General features: G+C 38.0%; 1 protein-coding gene across 4 annotated transcripts in view; it reads left to right on the top strand.

Annotated features, from left to right (window-relative positions):
• The window catches only part of CLTCL1 (clathrin heavy chain like 1), a 100,713-nt gene that overhangs the window by 15,408 nt on the left and 71,051 nt on the right, over positions 1–14,254 (top strand). For all 4 annotated transcript variants that reach the window (XM_064578009.1, XM_064578010.1, XM_064578007.1 and 1 more), the window contains exon 3: positions 7,304–7,572. In XM_064578009.1, coding sequence (XP_064434079.1) covers positions 7,304–7,572 — 269 coding nt within the window. The remainder of the gene's footprint in view (positions 1–7,303; positions 7,573–14,254) is intronic.

Genomic DNA, 14,254 nt, shown 5'->3' with positions numbered 1-14,254 from the left:
CTTAGACCCTTGTAGTACAAATTGTAGGCAAGTGTAGCACTGTGTTTCAAAGACCCTAGACCAAAATGAGGAAAACTGTCTTTTTTTTTTTAAAGGTATTTGTACAGTGGCTGAATTACAGAGATAATTATACTTTTATTGTTTCATATGACTTAGCTGTTCCATAGATCCCAGTGTGAAAGCATGAAAGTGAAGTCAAGGGGGGCCTGGTCTTGAATCTCACAGATACCCCATTTTGACTGGTAAGGTCTCGTGATTGGAAAGAGGCTTGTGATGAGATGGACATCTTTTTTAAAAAGGTCTGCCTTCACGGTTTGTCCTTTTACCTGGCTGAGAGCTCCTGAGGTGCTCAGCCCATACCACTGCCCATCCTTCTGGAGAAGCTTGTAGCAGATTCACTCACCCCAGTCTCTCTTCAGACAGTCTCTACTGGTGCTTTTGTGGTGAATATTTTAAAACCAGAGATACATTTTTACCCTTGACTAAAAGAGCAGGAAGCGGGGGTGGGGGGGTAAGAATTCTTCATCAGTTGCTCATCACCTTAATGGAACATTAATACTCTAAGTGAGGGGATCAGTAAACTGTTGGGTTTTGTACAGCCCCAACCTAAGAATGGTTTTTATATTTTTAAAGAGTTGTAAAAACAGACAAATATGTGACAAAGATTTTATATGTCCCTATATAGAAAAAGTTGACTGACCACTTGCATTACTGGCCCAAGTATGTTTTTTACTTTATTATGAAACATAGCCCTTTGAATATTCATGTGTGCTTCTTTTTACAAACACTACCCTTTTTCCTTAATTTTTAGAGGTAGATTGCATATAGGCTTATAATAGTGCCAGCCTAGCAGTTAACTCTTGGCCCAGGTGGGGAGGGGCGAGGTGGTAAGATGGAGCCCCCTTGTGGTAGCACATTCTTCACCCTGACAACAGAATCTGTCAGGACAGCAGGTTGATTCCTAAGAGGTTGGTAGGGTTTTCTTGTTTTGTTTTATTCTTTGTGATTCTAAATATTTTGCACATCATGTAAAGGAAGTTCTTTTTAACCAGTCTAAGGACAGCTTGACAAGTTTTTGAACTATAGGAAATTTCCTCTGTGATCCCAGGCTTTTTGAAACTTAAAGGTACCCCCATCCTACAGTTGAACTTTAGTCTTTTTTTCTTTCTTTCTTTCTTTTTTTTTTTTTAAGATTTATTTATTTATTTGAGAGAGCGAGAATGAGAGAGAGAGAGAGAGTACATGAGAGGGGGGAGGGTTAGAGGGAGAAGCAGGCTCCTCGCCGAGCAGGGAGCCTGATGCGGGACTCGATCCAGGGACTCCAGGATCATGACCTGAGCCGAAGGCAGTCGCTCAACCAACTGAGCCACCCAGGCGCCCCAGTCTTTTTTTCTTTCTTAATCATTTTATTCAGGTATAATTTATATGACACAAAATTCACTTACTCTAAGTGTAGAGTTCAGTGATTCTTAGTAAATTTATTGAGTTTGGAACCACCACCATGCTCTGGTTTTAGAACATTTCTACTGCCCCAAAAAGTTCCTTTATTCCTGTTTGCAGTCATTCTCCACTCCCACCCTCAACCCTAGGCAGCTACTGATCTGTTTTCTGGCTCCATAGATTTCTGGACATTTCAAATAAAGAAATCATACAACATACAGTCTTTTTTATCTGGCTTCCTTCAGTTAGCATAGTATGTTTGAGGTTCATCCACATTGTAGCTTGTATTAGTAGTTTTTATGGTTGAGTAAGATTCCAGTACTCCATTTTTCCATGGATATATCACATTTTGTTTCTCTGTTTACCAATTTAATGGACATTTGGATTGGTTCCAGTTTTTGGCCATTAAGGATATTGCTGCTATGAACACTTGCCTTCAGGTCTTTGTGTGGATGTATATCTAGGAGTGGAATTGGTGGATCATATGGTAAATGTTTTTAGCTTTTTAAGATACCACCAAACTGTTTTCCAGAATGGCTGTACCATTTTACATTCCTGCCAACAATGTATGAGGATTCTAGTTTTTGCAACATATATGCAAACTTGATATTGTCTTTTTTATTATAGCAATTTCATTTGTATATCTTTTTTATTTTATTTTTTTGCCATTCATGTATCTTGTTAGAGAAGTGTCTGTTTAAATCTTTTGTCCATTTCTTAGCTGGCTTATTTGTCTTATTGAATTTTAAGGGTTCTTTATGTATCAACTGTGTGATCTGCATATTTTCTCCCAATTTGTAGCTCATCTTTTTATTTTCCTAATGTATCTTTTGAAGAAAAAAATTTAATTTTGATAACGTCCAGGGCACCTGGGTGGCTCAGTTGGTTAATTTTGATAACGTCCAGTTTACCAGTTTTTTTCTTTAATGGATCATGATTTTGGAGTCCTACCTGAGAGTGTTTAGCCTAACCCAAGATCATGATGATTTTCTATTTTTTCTTCTAGTGGTTTTTTAGTTTTAACTCTTATATTTAGGTCCATAGTCTGTTTTGAGTTAATTTTTGTGTATGGTGTGTGGTAAGGATGTAAGCTGCTGCTGCTACTGCTGCTTCTTCCTCTTCTTCCTCTTCTTCGACTTCTTCTTCCTCGCTGCTACCTCCCCCTCCCCCTCCTCCTTTTTTGGTGGGGTAGGGGCATTCAGTTGTCCCACCCAGAACCATTTGTTGAAAATACTATTCTTCCCCATTGATTATCTAGGCACCTTTGGTAAAAGTCAATTGACCGTAAATAGAAAGATCTATTTCTGGACTCTCAATTCTGTTTCATTGATCCATATGCCCAACCTTGTGCCAGTTACCTGATTACTATGGCTTTATGGTAACTTTGAAATCAGATAGTGTTGGTATTTCAACTTCATATTTTTCAAAATAGTTTTTTTTTTTTTTTTAAGATTTTATTTATTTATTTATTTGACAGAGAGAGATACAGCGAGAGAGGGAACACAAGCAGGGGGAGTGGGAGAGGGAGAAGCAGGCTTCCCGCAGAGCAGGGAGCCGGATGCGGGGCTCGATCCCAGGACCCTGGGATCATGACCTGAGCCGCAGGCAGACGCTTAATGACTGAGCCACCCAGGCGCCCCTCAAAATAGTTTAAGATTTTATTTATTTATTTTTAGAGAGAGAGCGTGCGGGGGGGGGGAGGGGGGAGGAGTAGGGGAGGGAGAGGAAAAGGGAGAGAATCTCCAGCAGACTCTGCACTGAGCGCGGAGCCCTACACAGGGTTCAGCTCGATTTCACAACCTTGAGATCATGACCTGAGCCGAAACCAAGAGTCACAGGCTTAACGGACTGAGCTATCCAGGTGCCCCATGATTGTTTTTATATGTAGCTGGATTTGGTTTACTCCTATTTTAAGGACTTTTCTGTCTATTTTTGTGATAATTGGTCTGTGGTTTCTTGTGATGTCTCTGACTTTGGAATTAGGTTAGTGTTGGCCTTACAGAATGAGGTGGGAAGTGGTCCCTTTTCCGCTTTCTGAGTTTGTGAAACATTTGTTACTTTACCATCTTTGAGTATTTGATAGAATTCAACAGTGAACGCCTTCTGAGCTTGGGTTTTTCTTTGTTAGATGATTTTAAACTAAGAATTCCTTTACTTGCTGTAAATCTGTTCAGATTTTCTTTCTTGTGTCAGTTTTGGTAATTTTCTTTCTAGGAATTTATGTCCAAGTCCTCTATTTAAGTCACTCTAATGTGTTGACATAAAATTGTTCATACTACTCACTCATAATCCTTTTAATTTTTTCAAGATCACCTATGATGTCCTCTCTTTAGTTCTGATTTTGGTAATTTGGGTCTTATCTTTTTTTCTTGATCAGTCTAAGGCTTGTCCATTTTCTTTTCTTTTTTTTTTTAAGATTTCATTGATTTATTTGTCAGAGCGAGAGAGCACAAGCAGGGGAAGCAGCAGGCAGGCAGAGGGAGAAGCAGACTCCCCACTGAGCAAGGAGCCTGATGCGGTACTCAATCCCAGGATGCTGGGATCATGACCTGAGCTGAAGGCAGATGCTTAATTGACTAAGCCACCCAGGCGTCCCATTTTCTTGATTGTTGTGAAAAGCCAACTTTTGTTTTATTGATTTTTCTTTATTGTTTTTCTTTTTTCTTTCCTTGATTTTTGCTCTACTCTTCTTATTTTTTGTTGCTTTGGGTTTAGTTTGCTCTTTTTGTAGTTTATTAATATGGAAACTTACTTTATTGATTTGAGATCTTTTCTGATCTTGATGCTTAAAATAATATATTTTTCTTTAAGTACTGCCTTAGCTGCAACCCCAAAATTGATATGTTGTACTTTTTATTTAATTCACTTCCATATATTTTCTGATTTTGTTTGTAATTTCTTCTTTGACCCTTGGGTTATTTAGAAGTGTGTGGTTGAATTCCAGAGTTTGGGAATATCTCACACTTTGTTGATTTTTAATAATTTTGTTGTAATCAGATCACTTATTTCATATGATTTCAAAATTTAAAATTTCTTGAGACTTTTTTTTATAGCCCAGCATATGATCTATCTTAGAATATGTTTCAGATATACTTGGAAAGAATGTATTGTATTTTCTTGTTGGCTAATGTGTTGTAAAGATGTTAGGTAGAATTGGTCAATAGTGTTTAAGTATATTTTTCTGTATAGTTGTTTTATTATTGAGACTGGGGTATTGAAATCTCCAGGTTTTTTCATTTTTTAAGAATTGTGGCTAAATACATATAATGAGATTTATTATCTTAACCATTTTTTAGTGTATAGTTCAGTGGTCTTAAAATACATTCATATTGTTGTACACCCATCAGAACCATCCACCTTCAGAATTATTTTCCTTTTGCAAAACTGAAACACTGTCCTCATTAAACAGTATCTGCTCATTCCTTCCTCTCCCAGTCCCCAGAAACCACCATTCTACTTTCTGTCTCTATGATTTGGGCTAGTCTACATACCTAATATATGTAGAATCATACAGTATTTGTTTTTTTATGACTGGATTATTTCACTTAGCATGATGTGTTTCTTTGTTGCTTTCAGTCTTTTTTGATTCAAAGTTTATTTTGTGTGAAATTAACCATCCCTGCTCTCTTTTGATTACAATTTACATGGAATATCTTTTTTCATCCTTTCACTTTTGACCTCTTTGTGTCTTTGGATCTAAAGTGAGTCTTGTAGACAGCATATAGTTGAATCATGTTTTTATATCTGTTCTGCCAGTCTATGTTTGGGTTTTTTTTAAGGTTTTTTTATTTATTCATTTGAGACACAGAGATACAGAGAGAGAGAAAGAACATGAGCAGGGGGAGAAGCAGGTTCCCCGCTGAGCAGGGAGCCCAATGCGGGGCTCAATCCCAGGACCCTGGGATCATGACCTGAGCCAAAGGCAGACGCTTAACCATCTGAGCCACTCAGGCGGCCTGCCAGTCTATGTCTTTTGATCCATTTACATTTAATGTATTACTGATGAGGAAGGACTTCTATCATTTTACTATTTGTTTTCTATATACTTTATACTTTTTTGTCCTACATTTCCTGCATTACTATCTTTGCTTATATTTAGTTGATTTTTTTTCATGAAAACATTTAAATTTCTTCTTGTTTCTTTTGTGTACATTCTATAGCTATTTTTTATGTTTGCTATGGGACTATATTTAACATCCTGAAGTTATAACAGTTTAATTTGAAATTTTACCAGCTTAACATCAATAACATACAAAAATTCTGTTCCTTTACATCTCCATCCCCCCTCTTTTATTGTTACTGTCACAGAATTACATCTTTATACATAATTTATCCAAAAATATAAATGAATAATTCTTTCTAATGCATTTATCTCTTGAGTTACACTGAAAACAAAAAATGTAGTTACAAACCAGTTATAATACTAGCTTTTAGACTACTCATTGATTTTTTAATGTTTTAGTCTATTAAATCATGTTGAAAACAAAAAGTGGGGTTATAAACCAAAATTACAGTAGTACAAGCTTTTATAATTACCCATGTATTTACCTTTATTGAGATCTTTATTTCTTCATGTGGATTTAAGTTACTATCTAATGTCCTTTCATTTCAATCTGCAGGACTTCCTTTAATGCTAGTAGTAACAAACTCCCTTAGCTTCTATTATCTTGGAATGTCTTATTTTCTCCCTCATATTTGAAAGACGGTTTTGCTGGATATAGGATTGTTGGTTGACAGGGATTTTTTTTCCTTTTAGTGATATTACAGTTCTTTTAAAAATTTTATTTCCAAATTGTTTGCTACTGGCCTCTAGAAATTCAATTGATATTTTTGTATATTGACCTCATACCCTGCAGTGTTGTTAATAGTCACCTATTAGTTCTGATAATGGCTTTGTAGATTGGTCAATTCCTTAGGATTGTCTTTGTAAACAGTTATGTTGTCTGTGAATAAATGCAGTTTTATTTCCTTCTTCATCTTTATGCCTTTCACTTTTCTTGCATTATTACAGTACCTAGGACATCCAGTACAGTGCCAGATAGAAGTGGTCAGAGAAATAATCCTTGTGTTTGTCCTGATTTGGGGAGAAGCAATATTTCATGTTAGCTTTCAGTTTTGCAGATACAAAGATCAGAACTCAGCTTTTTATCAGAGGTGGAAACAATATGAGTCTCTTGCCAGAGGATGGATGCTAAAGCCTTTTTCTAAAACCTAGCTGTCCTATTGGATGCTAGCCATGTGAGGCTGTTTCCATTTAAATTAATTGAAGTTAAATGAAAGTGAAAGTTCAGTTTCCTTAAATGTGTCTTACCAGACACATTTCAAATGCCTAATAGCCACATGTAGCTAGTGTCTTCTGTACTGGTAGTGCAAGTACAGAACGTTTCCAACATTGTAGAAAATTCTATTTGACAGCTTTTAAGAATTTAAGACAAAATGACCCTGTTATCTGGAGATGTTTAATTTGAAGGGATGATAGTATTCTTTCCTAAAAGTTGGAGACACCAGACAAAGAAAGAATGTCTTGTTTTTGCTAACTTATCCAGGAAAGTATTTTAAAACTAGAAGATACCAATTTAAAACTGATTGTCTTGATAGTTGCTTCCAAAGAACTAATTTCTGATTGTTATTCATACATTCTGTTTTCATACACTTTTACATTCTTCTGAAGAAGAAGACTCTTCTCAATATTAAGACATCAAAGTGTCGTTAATTGCACTCAGGCAGCTCTTTTCCCTTCTTAATCTAAGATTAGCTGTAAGTAGTACAACTTAGAGTAATATCAAAAGGATTCAGAATTAAGAGTGTAAATTTGTCTTTCATATTTTTATCTTTCTCTAATCTTCATCACATCAAATACTAGCTGGGAAGACACTTCAAATCTTTAATATTGAAATGAAGAGTAAAATGAAGTCTCATACAATGGCAGAAGAGGTGGTTTTCTGGAAATGGGTCTCTGTGAACACTGTTGCCCTGGTGACTGAGACCACAGTCTACCACTGGAGCATGGAAGGTGACTCTCAACCCGTGAAGATGTTTGATAGACATGCCAGTTTGGCAGGGTGCCAGATGATCCACTACCGGACTGACGAGTACCAGAAGTGGCTGCTCCTCATTGGCATCTCGGCTCAGGTAAGCTTTTGGCTGCCTTCAGGAATTGGTCTGATGCAATGTAGAGGTGTTATACTGAAGTTGGTACAGGTGTGAGGCAGAAGAAATAGGCCCAGGCCTAAGAGAAATAGAGGTTACAAGAAATCCAAACTTTGGATCATGTAAGAATTTTAATTTAACTTTGGCCCATTGACTCTACTGTACTCCGTCAGATTACAGATATTCATCCTGTAAACAATTTCGGGCACAGTTTTGAGAAGTGAATTGTTGAGGAATTTTGTAGAGCCACTTGGAACCTGTAGGTTTATGGGAAGTAGTTTTGGGACTCTATTTTAAGGGCTTTAATGGAATATTACTAATTCATATACTTTTTTAAAGATTTATTTTTTTATTTTAGAGAGAGCAAGCGGGCACAGGAGAGAGAGGCAGAGGGAGGAGAGGGAGAGAAAGTCTTAAGCAGACTCCTCACTGAGCACAGAGCCTGATATGTGGGGCTTGATCTCACAACCCTGAGATCACAACCTGAGCCAAAACCAAGAGTTGGACACTTAAAACTGACTGCACCACCCAGGCGCCCTACTAATTCATATACTTTCATGATGAAAGTGGTAACTTTCTGCTCTGCTTCCTTTTTTTTTTTTAAGATTTTATTTATTTATTTGACAGAGAGAGGCACAGGGAGAGAGGGAATACAGCAGGGGGAGTGGGAGAGGGAGAAGCAGGCCTCCCGCTGAGCAGGGAGCCTGATGCGGGGCTCGATCCCAGCATCCTGGGATCATGACCTGAGCCGAAGGCAGACACTTAACGACTGAGCCACCCAGGTGCCCTCTGCTTCCTTTTTTCATTCCTAGTGGCTAATCCAGTCACCAGATACTTGACTACAGGATGTTTGGCTTTAGATCTTTATTAGCTAATTCTGGCCATTGAATGGTCTTCCATAGCCTAGTGGGAAAAGTATAAATGTGGGATTCTAGCACTTAGAAGACTGTCAGACATTTGAAGAGAGTACTGTGGGAGCCATAAGAGAATACTGTAGGTCAGAGAGGACCCACAACAGAGGGGGCCTCTAAGCTGCATTTTGCCAGCTATAAAAGTGCACTTAGAAAGGAAACTGTGTGAATGGCTCTTTCTGGGAGTCTAGGGTCATCACTTTGGCTGATACCTATAGGATGCATAAGAGGCAGCTAGATGGGCAAGGCTGAGAGATGGGTGGGGGCAAGACTGAGGTACATGCTGCTGGCAGTTGGAATTCTGCAGCAGATTTTCAAGTGAGAGTGATATGATTTATTTTCCTTCTCTGCAGCATAATGTGGTCGAAATAATGCAATCAGTGATGTTGAGGAGGGACCACCACGAAGACTGGAGGCTGGGAAGCTAGTTAACAGGCAGATACAGGAAGAAAGCCATGTAGCATGTTCTGGAGTAAAGACATGGATGAGAAAGGTGAAGAGTGAGCAAAGATGGAAAGAATACTTCTCTCCACTTTGGGAGTCTCCTCCACTCTGCAACTCCCAGGAGAAGTGAGCCATGTGTGATTTAGATGGAAGCACTGGTGTTGGAGATGAACAGGATAGGCAAAGCTTAAGATTTTATATCTCAACAGTCAATGTGGGGCTAAAACTTACAACCCTAAGATCAAGAGTCACATGGTCTAATGACTGAGCCAGCCAGGTGCCCGAGGCAAGGCTTGAGATTTTAGAGGTGAAATAGCTAGAACTTGGTGATGTATGGGACGCCTCTCAGGGAGGGGAGAGTTCGATGATGGCCTAGCATTTATCTCAGAATGAGGCATAGATGAGGGAGAGTTGAAGTACCTTTGCTCTAACCCTTCATCTTTGTATTACACTGGCAAGTTTGTCTCCTCAGGTAACCTGGTAGTTATTTGGTATAATTTAAGGGACTTACTTAGTCACAGAGCCTTTTAGTGATAGGCCCATGGCGTCCATTCAGCCCCAGTTACTTCTTATTGTCAGGGCTGAGGGTTAAGCTGGAATGACAATATATTTGTAGGAAACTTCACATCATATCTGGAATAATGGGCATTCCCATTGCTCCTACACATGATAATAACATTATAATGATTCACCCATAGCAGCTTGTTAGGGTCTGATTGCCCAGGCTTCCATAAAAGGAATAATTTTACACCTAGGACGTTTTCTGTGATGTATCACCTGTTAGCTGGAATAATTTCCTCTTGGGAGTTACTAACCGTAGATAGATGCTATTTACGGAGTTTTTCCTCATGTGGGAACTCTACCTTTGGTTTCCTGCTGAAAGGAATTGGATGTTGCTGGCCCTTATGGTAGGCAGAGATTGCAGACAGTTCAGGTGTAGCTAATGGAGATGAAGTCGGGGAGTGTTTGTGATGTGAGGGTTGAGGAGTGTACCTTACACAGAGCCTGCAGGTGCTGGGATGAATTGCGAGAGAGTCACAAACAGGTAAAATCTGTATGACATATGCTGTCATGGTAAATTTGCAAGGTGGTATGGGCATTTAAAGATAAAACTGATTCACTGTACCTTTGTGAAGCCAGGAGGGGAGATGGAAGATCTCTCTTCCCTAGCCCTTCATGCTATTCAAGAGTCAGTGAGAAAGCTATGCTTTTTGAGCCTTTATGTTGCTTTCAGAAAGAGGCCCCTAGATTTACAGGACCCTCAACTAAGGAACAAAACTAGTCACAATATAGTATTTATCACTCTTCCCAAATACTTGCCCTAAATACTTTTTGTTTTTGAATTTCCTCTTTATTTCAAGAAGCTCAGTCTTTTTTTTTTTATTCTTATGTTAATCCCCATACATTACATCATTAGTTTTAGATGAAGTGTTCCATGATTCATTGTTTGTGCATAACACCCAGTGCTCCATGCAGAATGTGCCCTCCTCAATACCCATCACCAGGCTAACCCATCCTCCCACCCCCCTCCCCTCTAGAACCCTCAGTTTGTTTTTCAGAGTCCATCGTCTCTCATGGTTCGTCTACCCCTCCGATTTCCCCCAAGAAGCTCAGTCTTTATACTGAATCTGGTCTGGAAATGTGTTTGTTTCCCCAGAAATGATGATGTCTGAGGGGTTGGAATGAAGCTTTGAGCTGATACTTATAAATAAAACTAGATCACAGTTAATTCATTCCACACTTTTTAACTGCCTCTAATACTTTCTCAAAAGCACTTTGCTTCAGTTTGACCTGAGTACTTCAAGTATTATTTTATTCTTCTTAGCCAGAGGTCAGCATATTTTTTCTATAAAGGCTTGGGTAGTAAATGTTTTTTGCTTTGTGGGCCAAAAATATTTGGTTTCTGTCACAACTACTCAACTGTGAAGTTTTAGTACAGGCAGCCATAGTAAGTGAATGGCCATGGCTTTATGCCAATACAACTTTATTTACCAAAACAGGTGGGACAAACCATACAGAAATAAAAAGGATTAGTAGAGAATACTAAGAATAGTGTATTCCAGTAAATTAGATAACTTAGATGAAAGGACTAATTCCCAGAAAGACATAGATTACTGAAAATGACTCAAGAAGAAATAGAAAATCTGAATAGGCCTATACAACAAGTTAAGACACTCAATTAGTAATGAAAAAACTACCCACAAAGAAAAACTCTGACCCAGATGGCTTCACTGGTTAATTCTACCAAATATTCAAAGAAAAATTAGTACTAGTCCTTCACAAACTTTTCCAAACATAGAAGAGGAGGGAATACGTCTCAGTTCATTCTGTGAGGCCATTAGTAGCCAGATACCAAAAGCAATCAAAGACATCACAAGAAAACCGCAGGCCACTATCTCCTCTGATTATAGATGCAAAAATCTTCAACAACATACTAGTGAACGGAATCCAGCAACATATAAAACTAATTGTATGTCATGACCAAGTGGGACTTATCTGGGAATACCAGGTAGGTTTAATATCCAAAAATCAATTAAAATAATGAACAGTATTAATAGAATAAAAGACAAAAACCACTTGGTCACCTCAGCAGAGACAGAAAAAGCATATGATAAAACCCAACACCTTTCATGATAAAAATGCTCAACAAACTAGGAATAGAAAGGAACTTCCTTAACCTGATAAAGGGCATCTAAGGAAAAACACACAACTAGCATCATTCTTAATAGTGAAAGACTGAAAGTTTTCCCAAGATCAGAACAAGACAGAGATAGCCACTTTTGCCACTTTTGTTCAACATCAGACTAGAGATCTAGTTAGAGCAATCAGAAAAAGAACAAGAGGCATCCTGATTTGAAAGGAAGAATTAAAACTATCTCTGTTTGCAGATGACATGGTTTTATATATTGAAAATCTTAAGGTATCTAGTAAAAAAAAATCTAGAACTAACAAATAAGTACAAGGTTACAGAGTGTAAGATCAGTATACAGAAATCAATTGTGTTCCTACACACTCGCAATGAACAATTCAAAAATGAAATTTCATTCACAGCCTCAAAAAGAAAATATTTAGTAATAAATTTAACAAAAGAAGTATATAACTTATATCCTTAAAACTACAAAACACTGTTGAAAGTAATTAAGGAAGATCTAAATAAATGGGAAAACATCTCGTGTTCATGGATCATAATAGTTAATATTTTTAAGATGTTAATATTCCCCAGATTGATCTGCAAATTCACTGTAATCCCTATCAGAATACCAGCTAAGTTCTTTTTAGAAATTGATAAGCTGAGCCTAAAATTCATATGGAATTGCAAGGAACTCAAAATAGCCAAAACAGTCTTGATGAAAACAACAAAATAAGAGTACTCATACTTCCCAATTTCAAAGCTTGCAACAAACCTACAGTAATCAAGACAGTATGGTACCGGGCGCCTGGGTGGCTCAGTTGGTTAAGCGGCTGCCTTCGGCTCAGGTCATGATCCTGGAGTCCCTGGATCGAGTCCCACATCGGGCTCCCTGCTTGGCGGGGAGTCTGCTTTGCCCTCTGACCCTATCCCCTCTCATGTGTTCTCTCTCATTCTCTCTCTCAAATAAATAAATAAAATCTTTAAAAAAAAAAAAAAAGACAGTATGGTACCAAGATAGGAATAGACATGTAGATCAATAAGGTAGAATTGAGAGTCCAGAAATAATACCCTTACATTTATGGTCAGTTGATTTTTTTGATAAGGATGCCAGGACAGTTCAACAGAGGAAGGAATAGTCTGTTCAACAAATGGTTTGGGGATACTGGATATCCATATATACAAAAGCATGAAACTGAGCACCTTCCTCTCATCATACTAAAAATTAACTCAAAATGGATCAGACCCAAATGTAAGAGCTGAAGCTGTAAAACTCTTAGAAGATAATGTAGGAACAAATCTTAGTGACCTTGAGTTAAGCAGAACCTTTGCAGATACAACATCAAAAGCATAAGCAACAAAAGAAAAATATATAAAAGCAAAATTAAAATCTTTTGTGCTATAAATGATACCATCAAGAAAGTGAAAAAATAACCTGCCATTTGGAGAAAATATATCAAGATCATATATCTGATAAGGGACTTGTATCCAGAATATATATATCAAGAATCTTACAACTCAATAATAAAAAAGGCCAAATAATCCAGTTTACAAATAGATAAATGATTTGAACAGATATTTCTCCAAAAAGCTATCTACATGGCCAATAACACATGAAAAGATGTTCAACATCATTAGTCATTGTGGAAATATAAATTTTTTTAAAGATTTTTATTTATTTATTTGACACAGAGAGAGCACAGTCAGGGAGCGGCAAGCAGAGGGAGAGAAGCAGACTCCCCACTGAGTAAGGAGCCCAGTGCGGGGCTCGATCCCAGGACCCTGGGATCATGACCTGAGCTGAAGGCAGACGCTTAACCAACTGAGCCACCCAGGTGCCCCATGGAAATATAAATTGAAAACACAATGTGAGGTGGCTGGCTGGCTCAGTCAGTAGAGCATGCCGCTCTTGATCTCAAGGTCATGAGTTCAAACCCCACGTTGGGCATAGAGCTTACTTAAAAAACAAACAAAACAGAAACCCCCCCACAAAATGTGGTGTCACTTCACACCTACTAGGATGGCTATAATAAAAAAGATCACCATCAACAAATGTTGCCAAGGATGTAGAGAAATTGGAACCCTCATACATTGCTGGTGGGAATGTAAAACACACAGCTATGATGGAAAATAGTTTAGCAATTCTTCAAAAAGTTAAATGTGGAGTTACCATGTGACCTAGGAATTCCACTCCCAGTTATATACCCAAGAAAAATGTAAATATACATCCACATATAATACTACACACAGGACATCAGCAGGACTGGTGAAGTAAGGACCTTTGAAAATCTCCTCCATAAAAGCAGTGCTGGCAGAAATTCTCAAAATCAGCTTTTTCAGAGTTCTGGAAATTAACCACAGGCTTACAAAAATCCAAAGAACTTTTATTTAAGAAAATTTGCTACATCTCAGAATAGCAAGCTTGGTGACATTTTAACTTGTGCTATTCCCATCCCCCTCTGTACAGTGTTCTGATGGCCTTGAGAACCAACATCTCCACCAGTTGGTGAAATACAGCAACCTTACAGCCTCTAAAGGAGGCAAGAATGGTTTAGACCTCCCCCAAAAGCACCTTTCCCAGATAAATGTCATTATATGACCTGTCTAGTAGTTTTTTGGAAATCTCCATTCACAGACCTTGCCTTTTATTTGACTTGACTCACTCTTGCTCAGTGCAAAT

The sequence above is a fragment of the Mirounga angustirostris genome, unplaced genomic scaffold (genome assembly GCF_029215605.1).
Source record: "Mirounga angustirostris isolate CCGP_5_RB_7025 unplaced genomic scaffold, mMirAng1.0.hap1 SCAF_14, whole genome shotgun sequence".
NCBI lineage: Eukaryota > Metazoa > Chordata > Mammalia > Carnivora > Phocidae > Mirounga > Mirounga angustirostris.
This window is presented reverse-complemented; position numbering and strand designations above follow the sequence as displayed.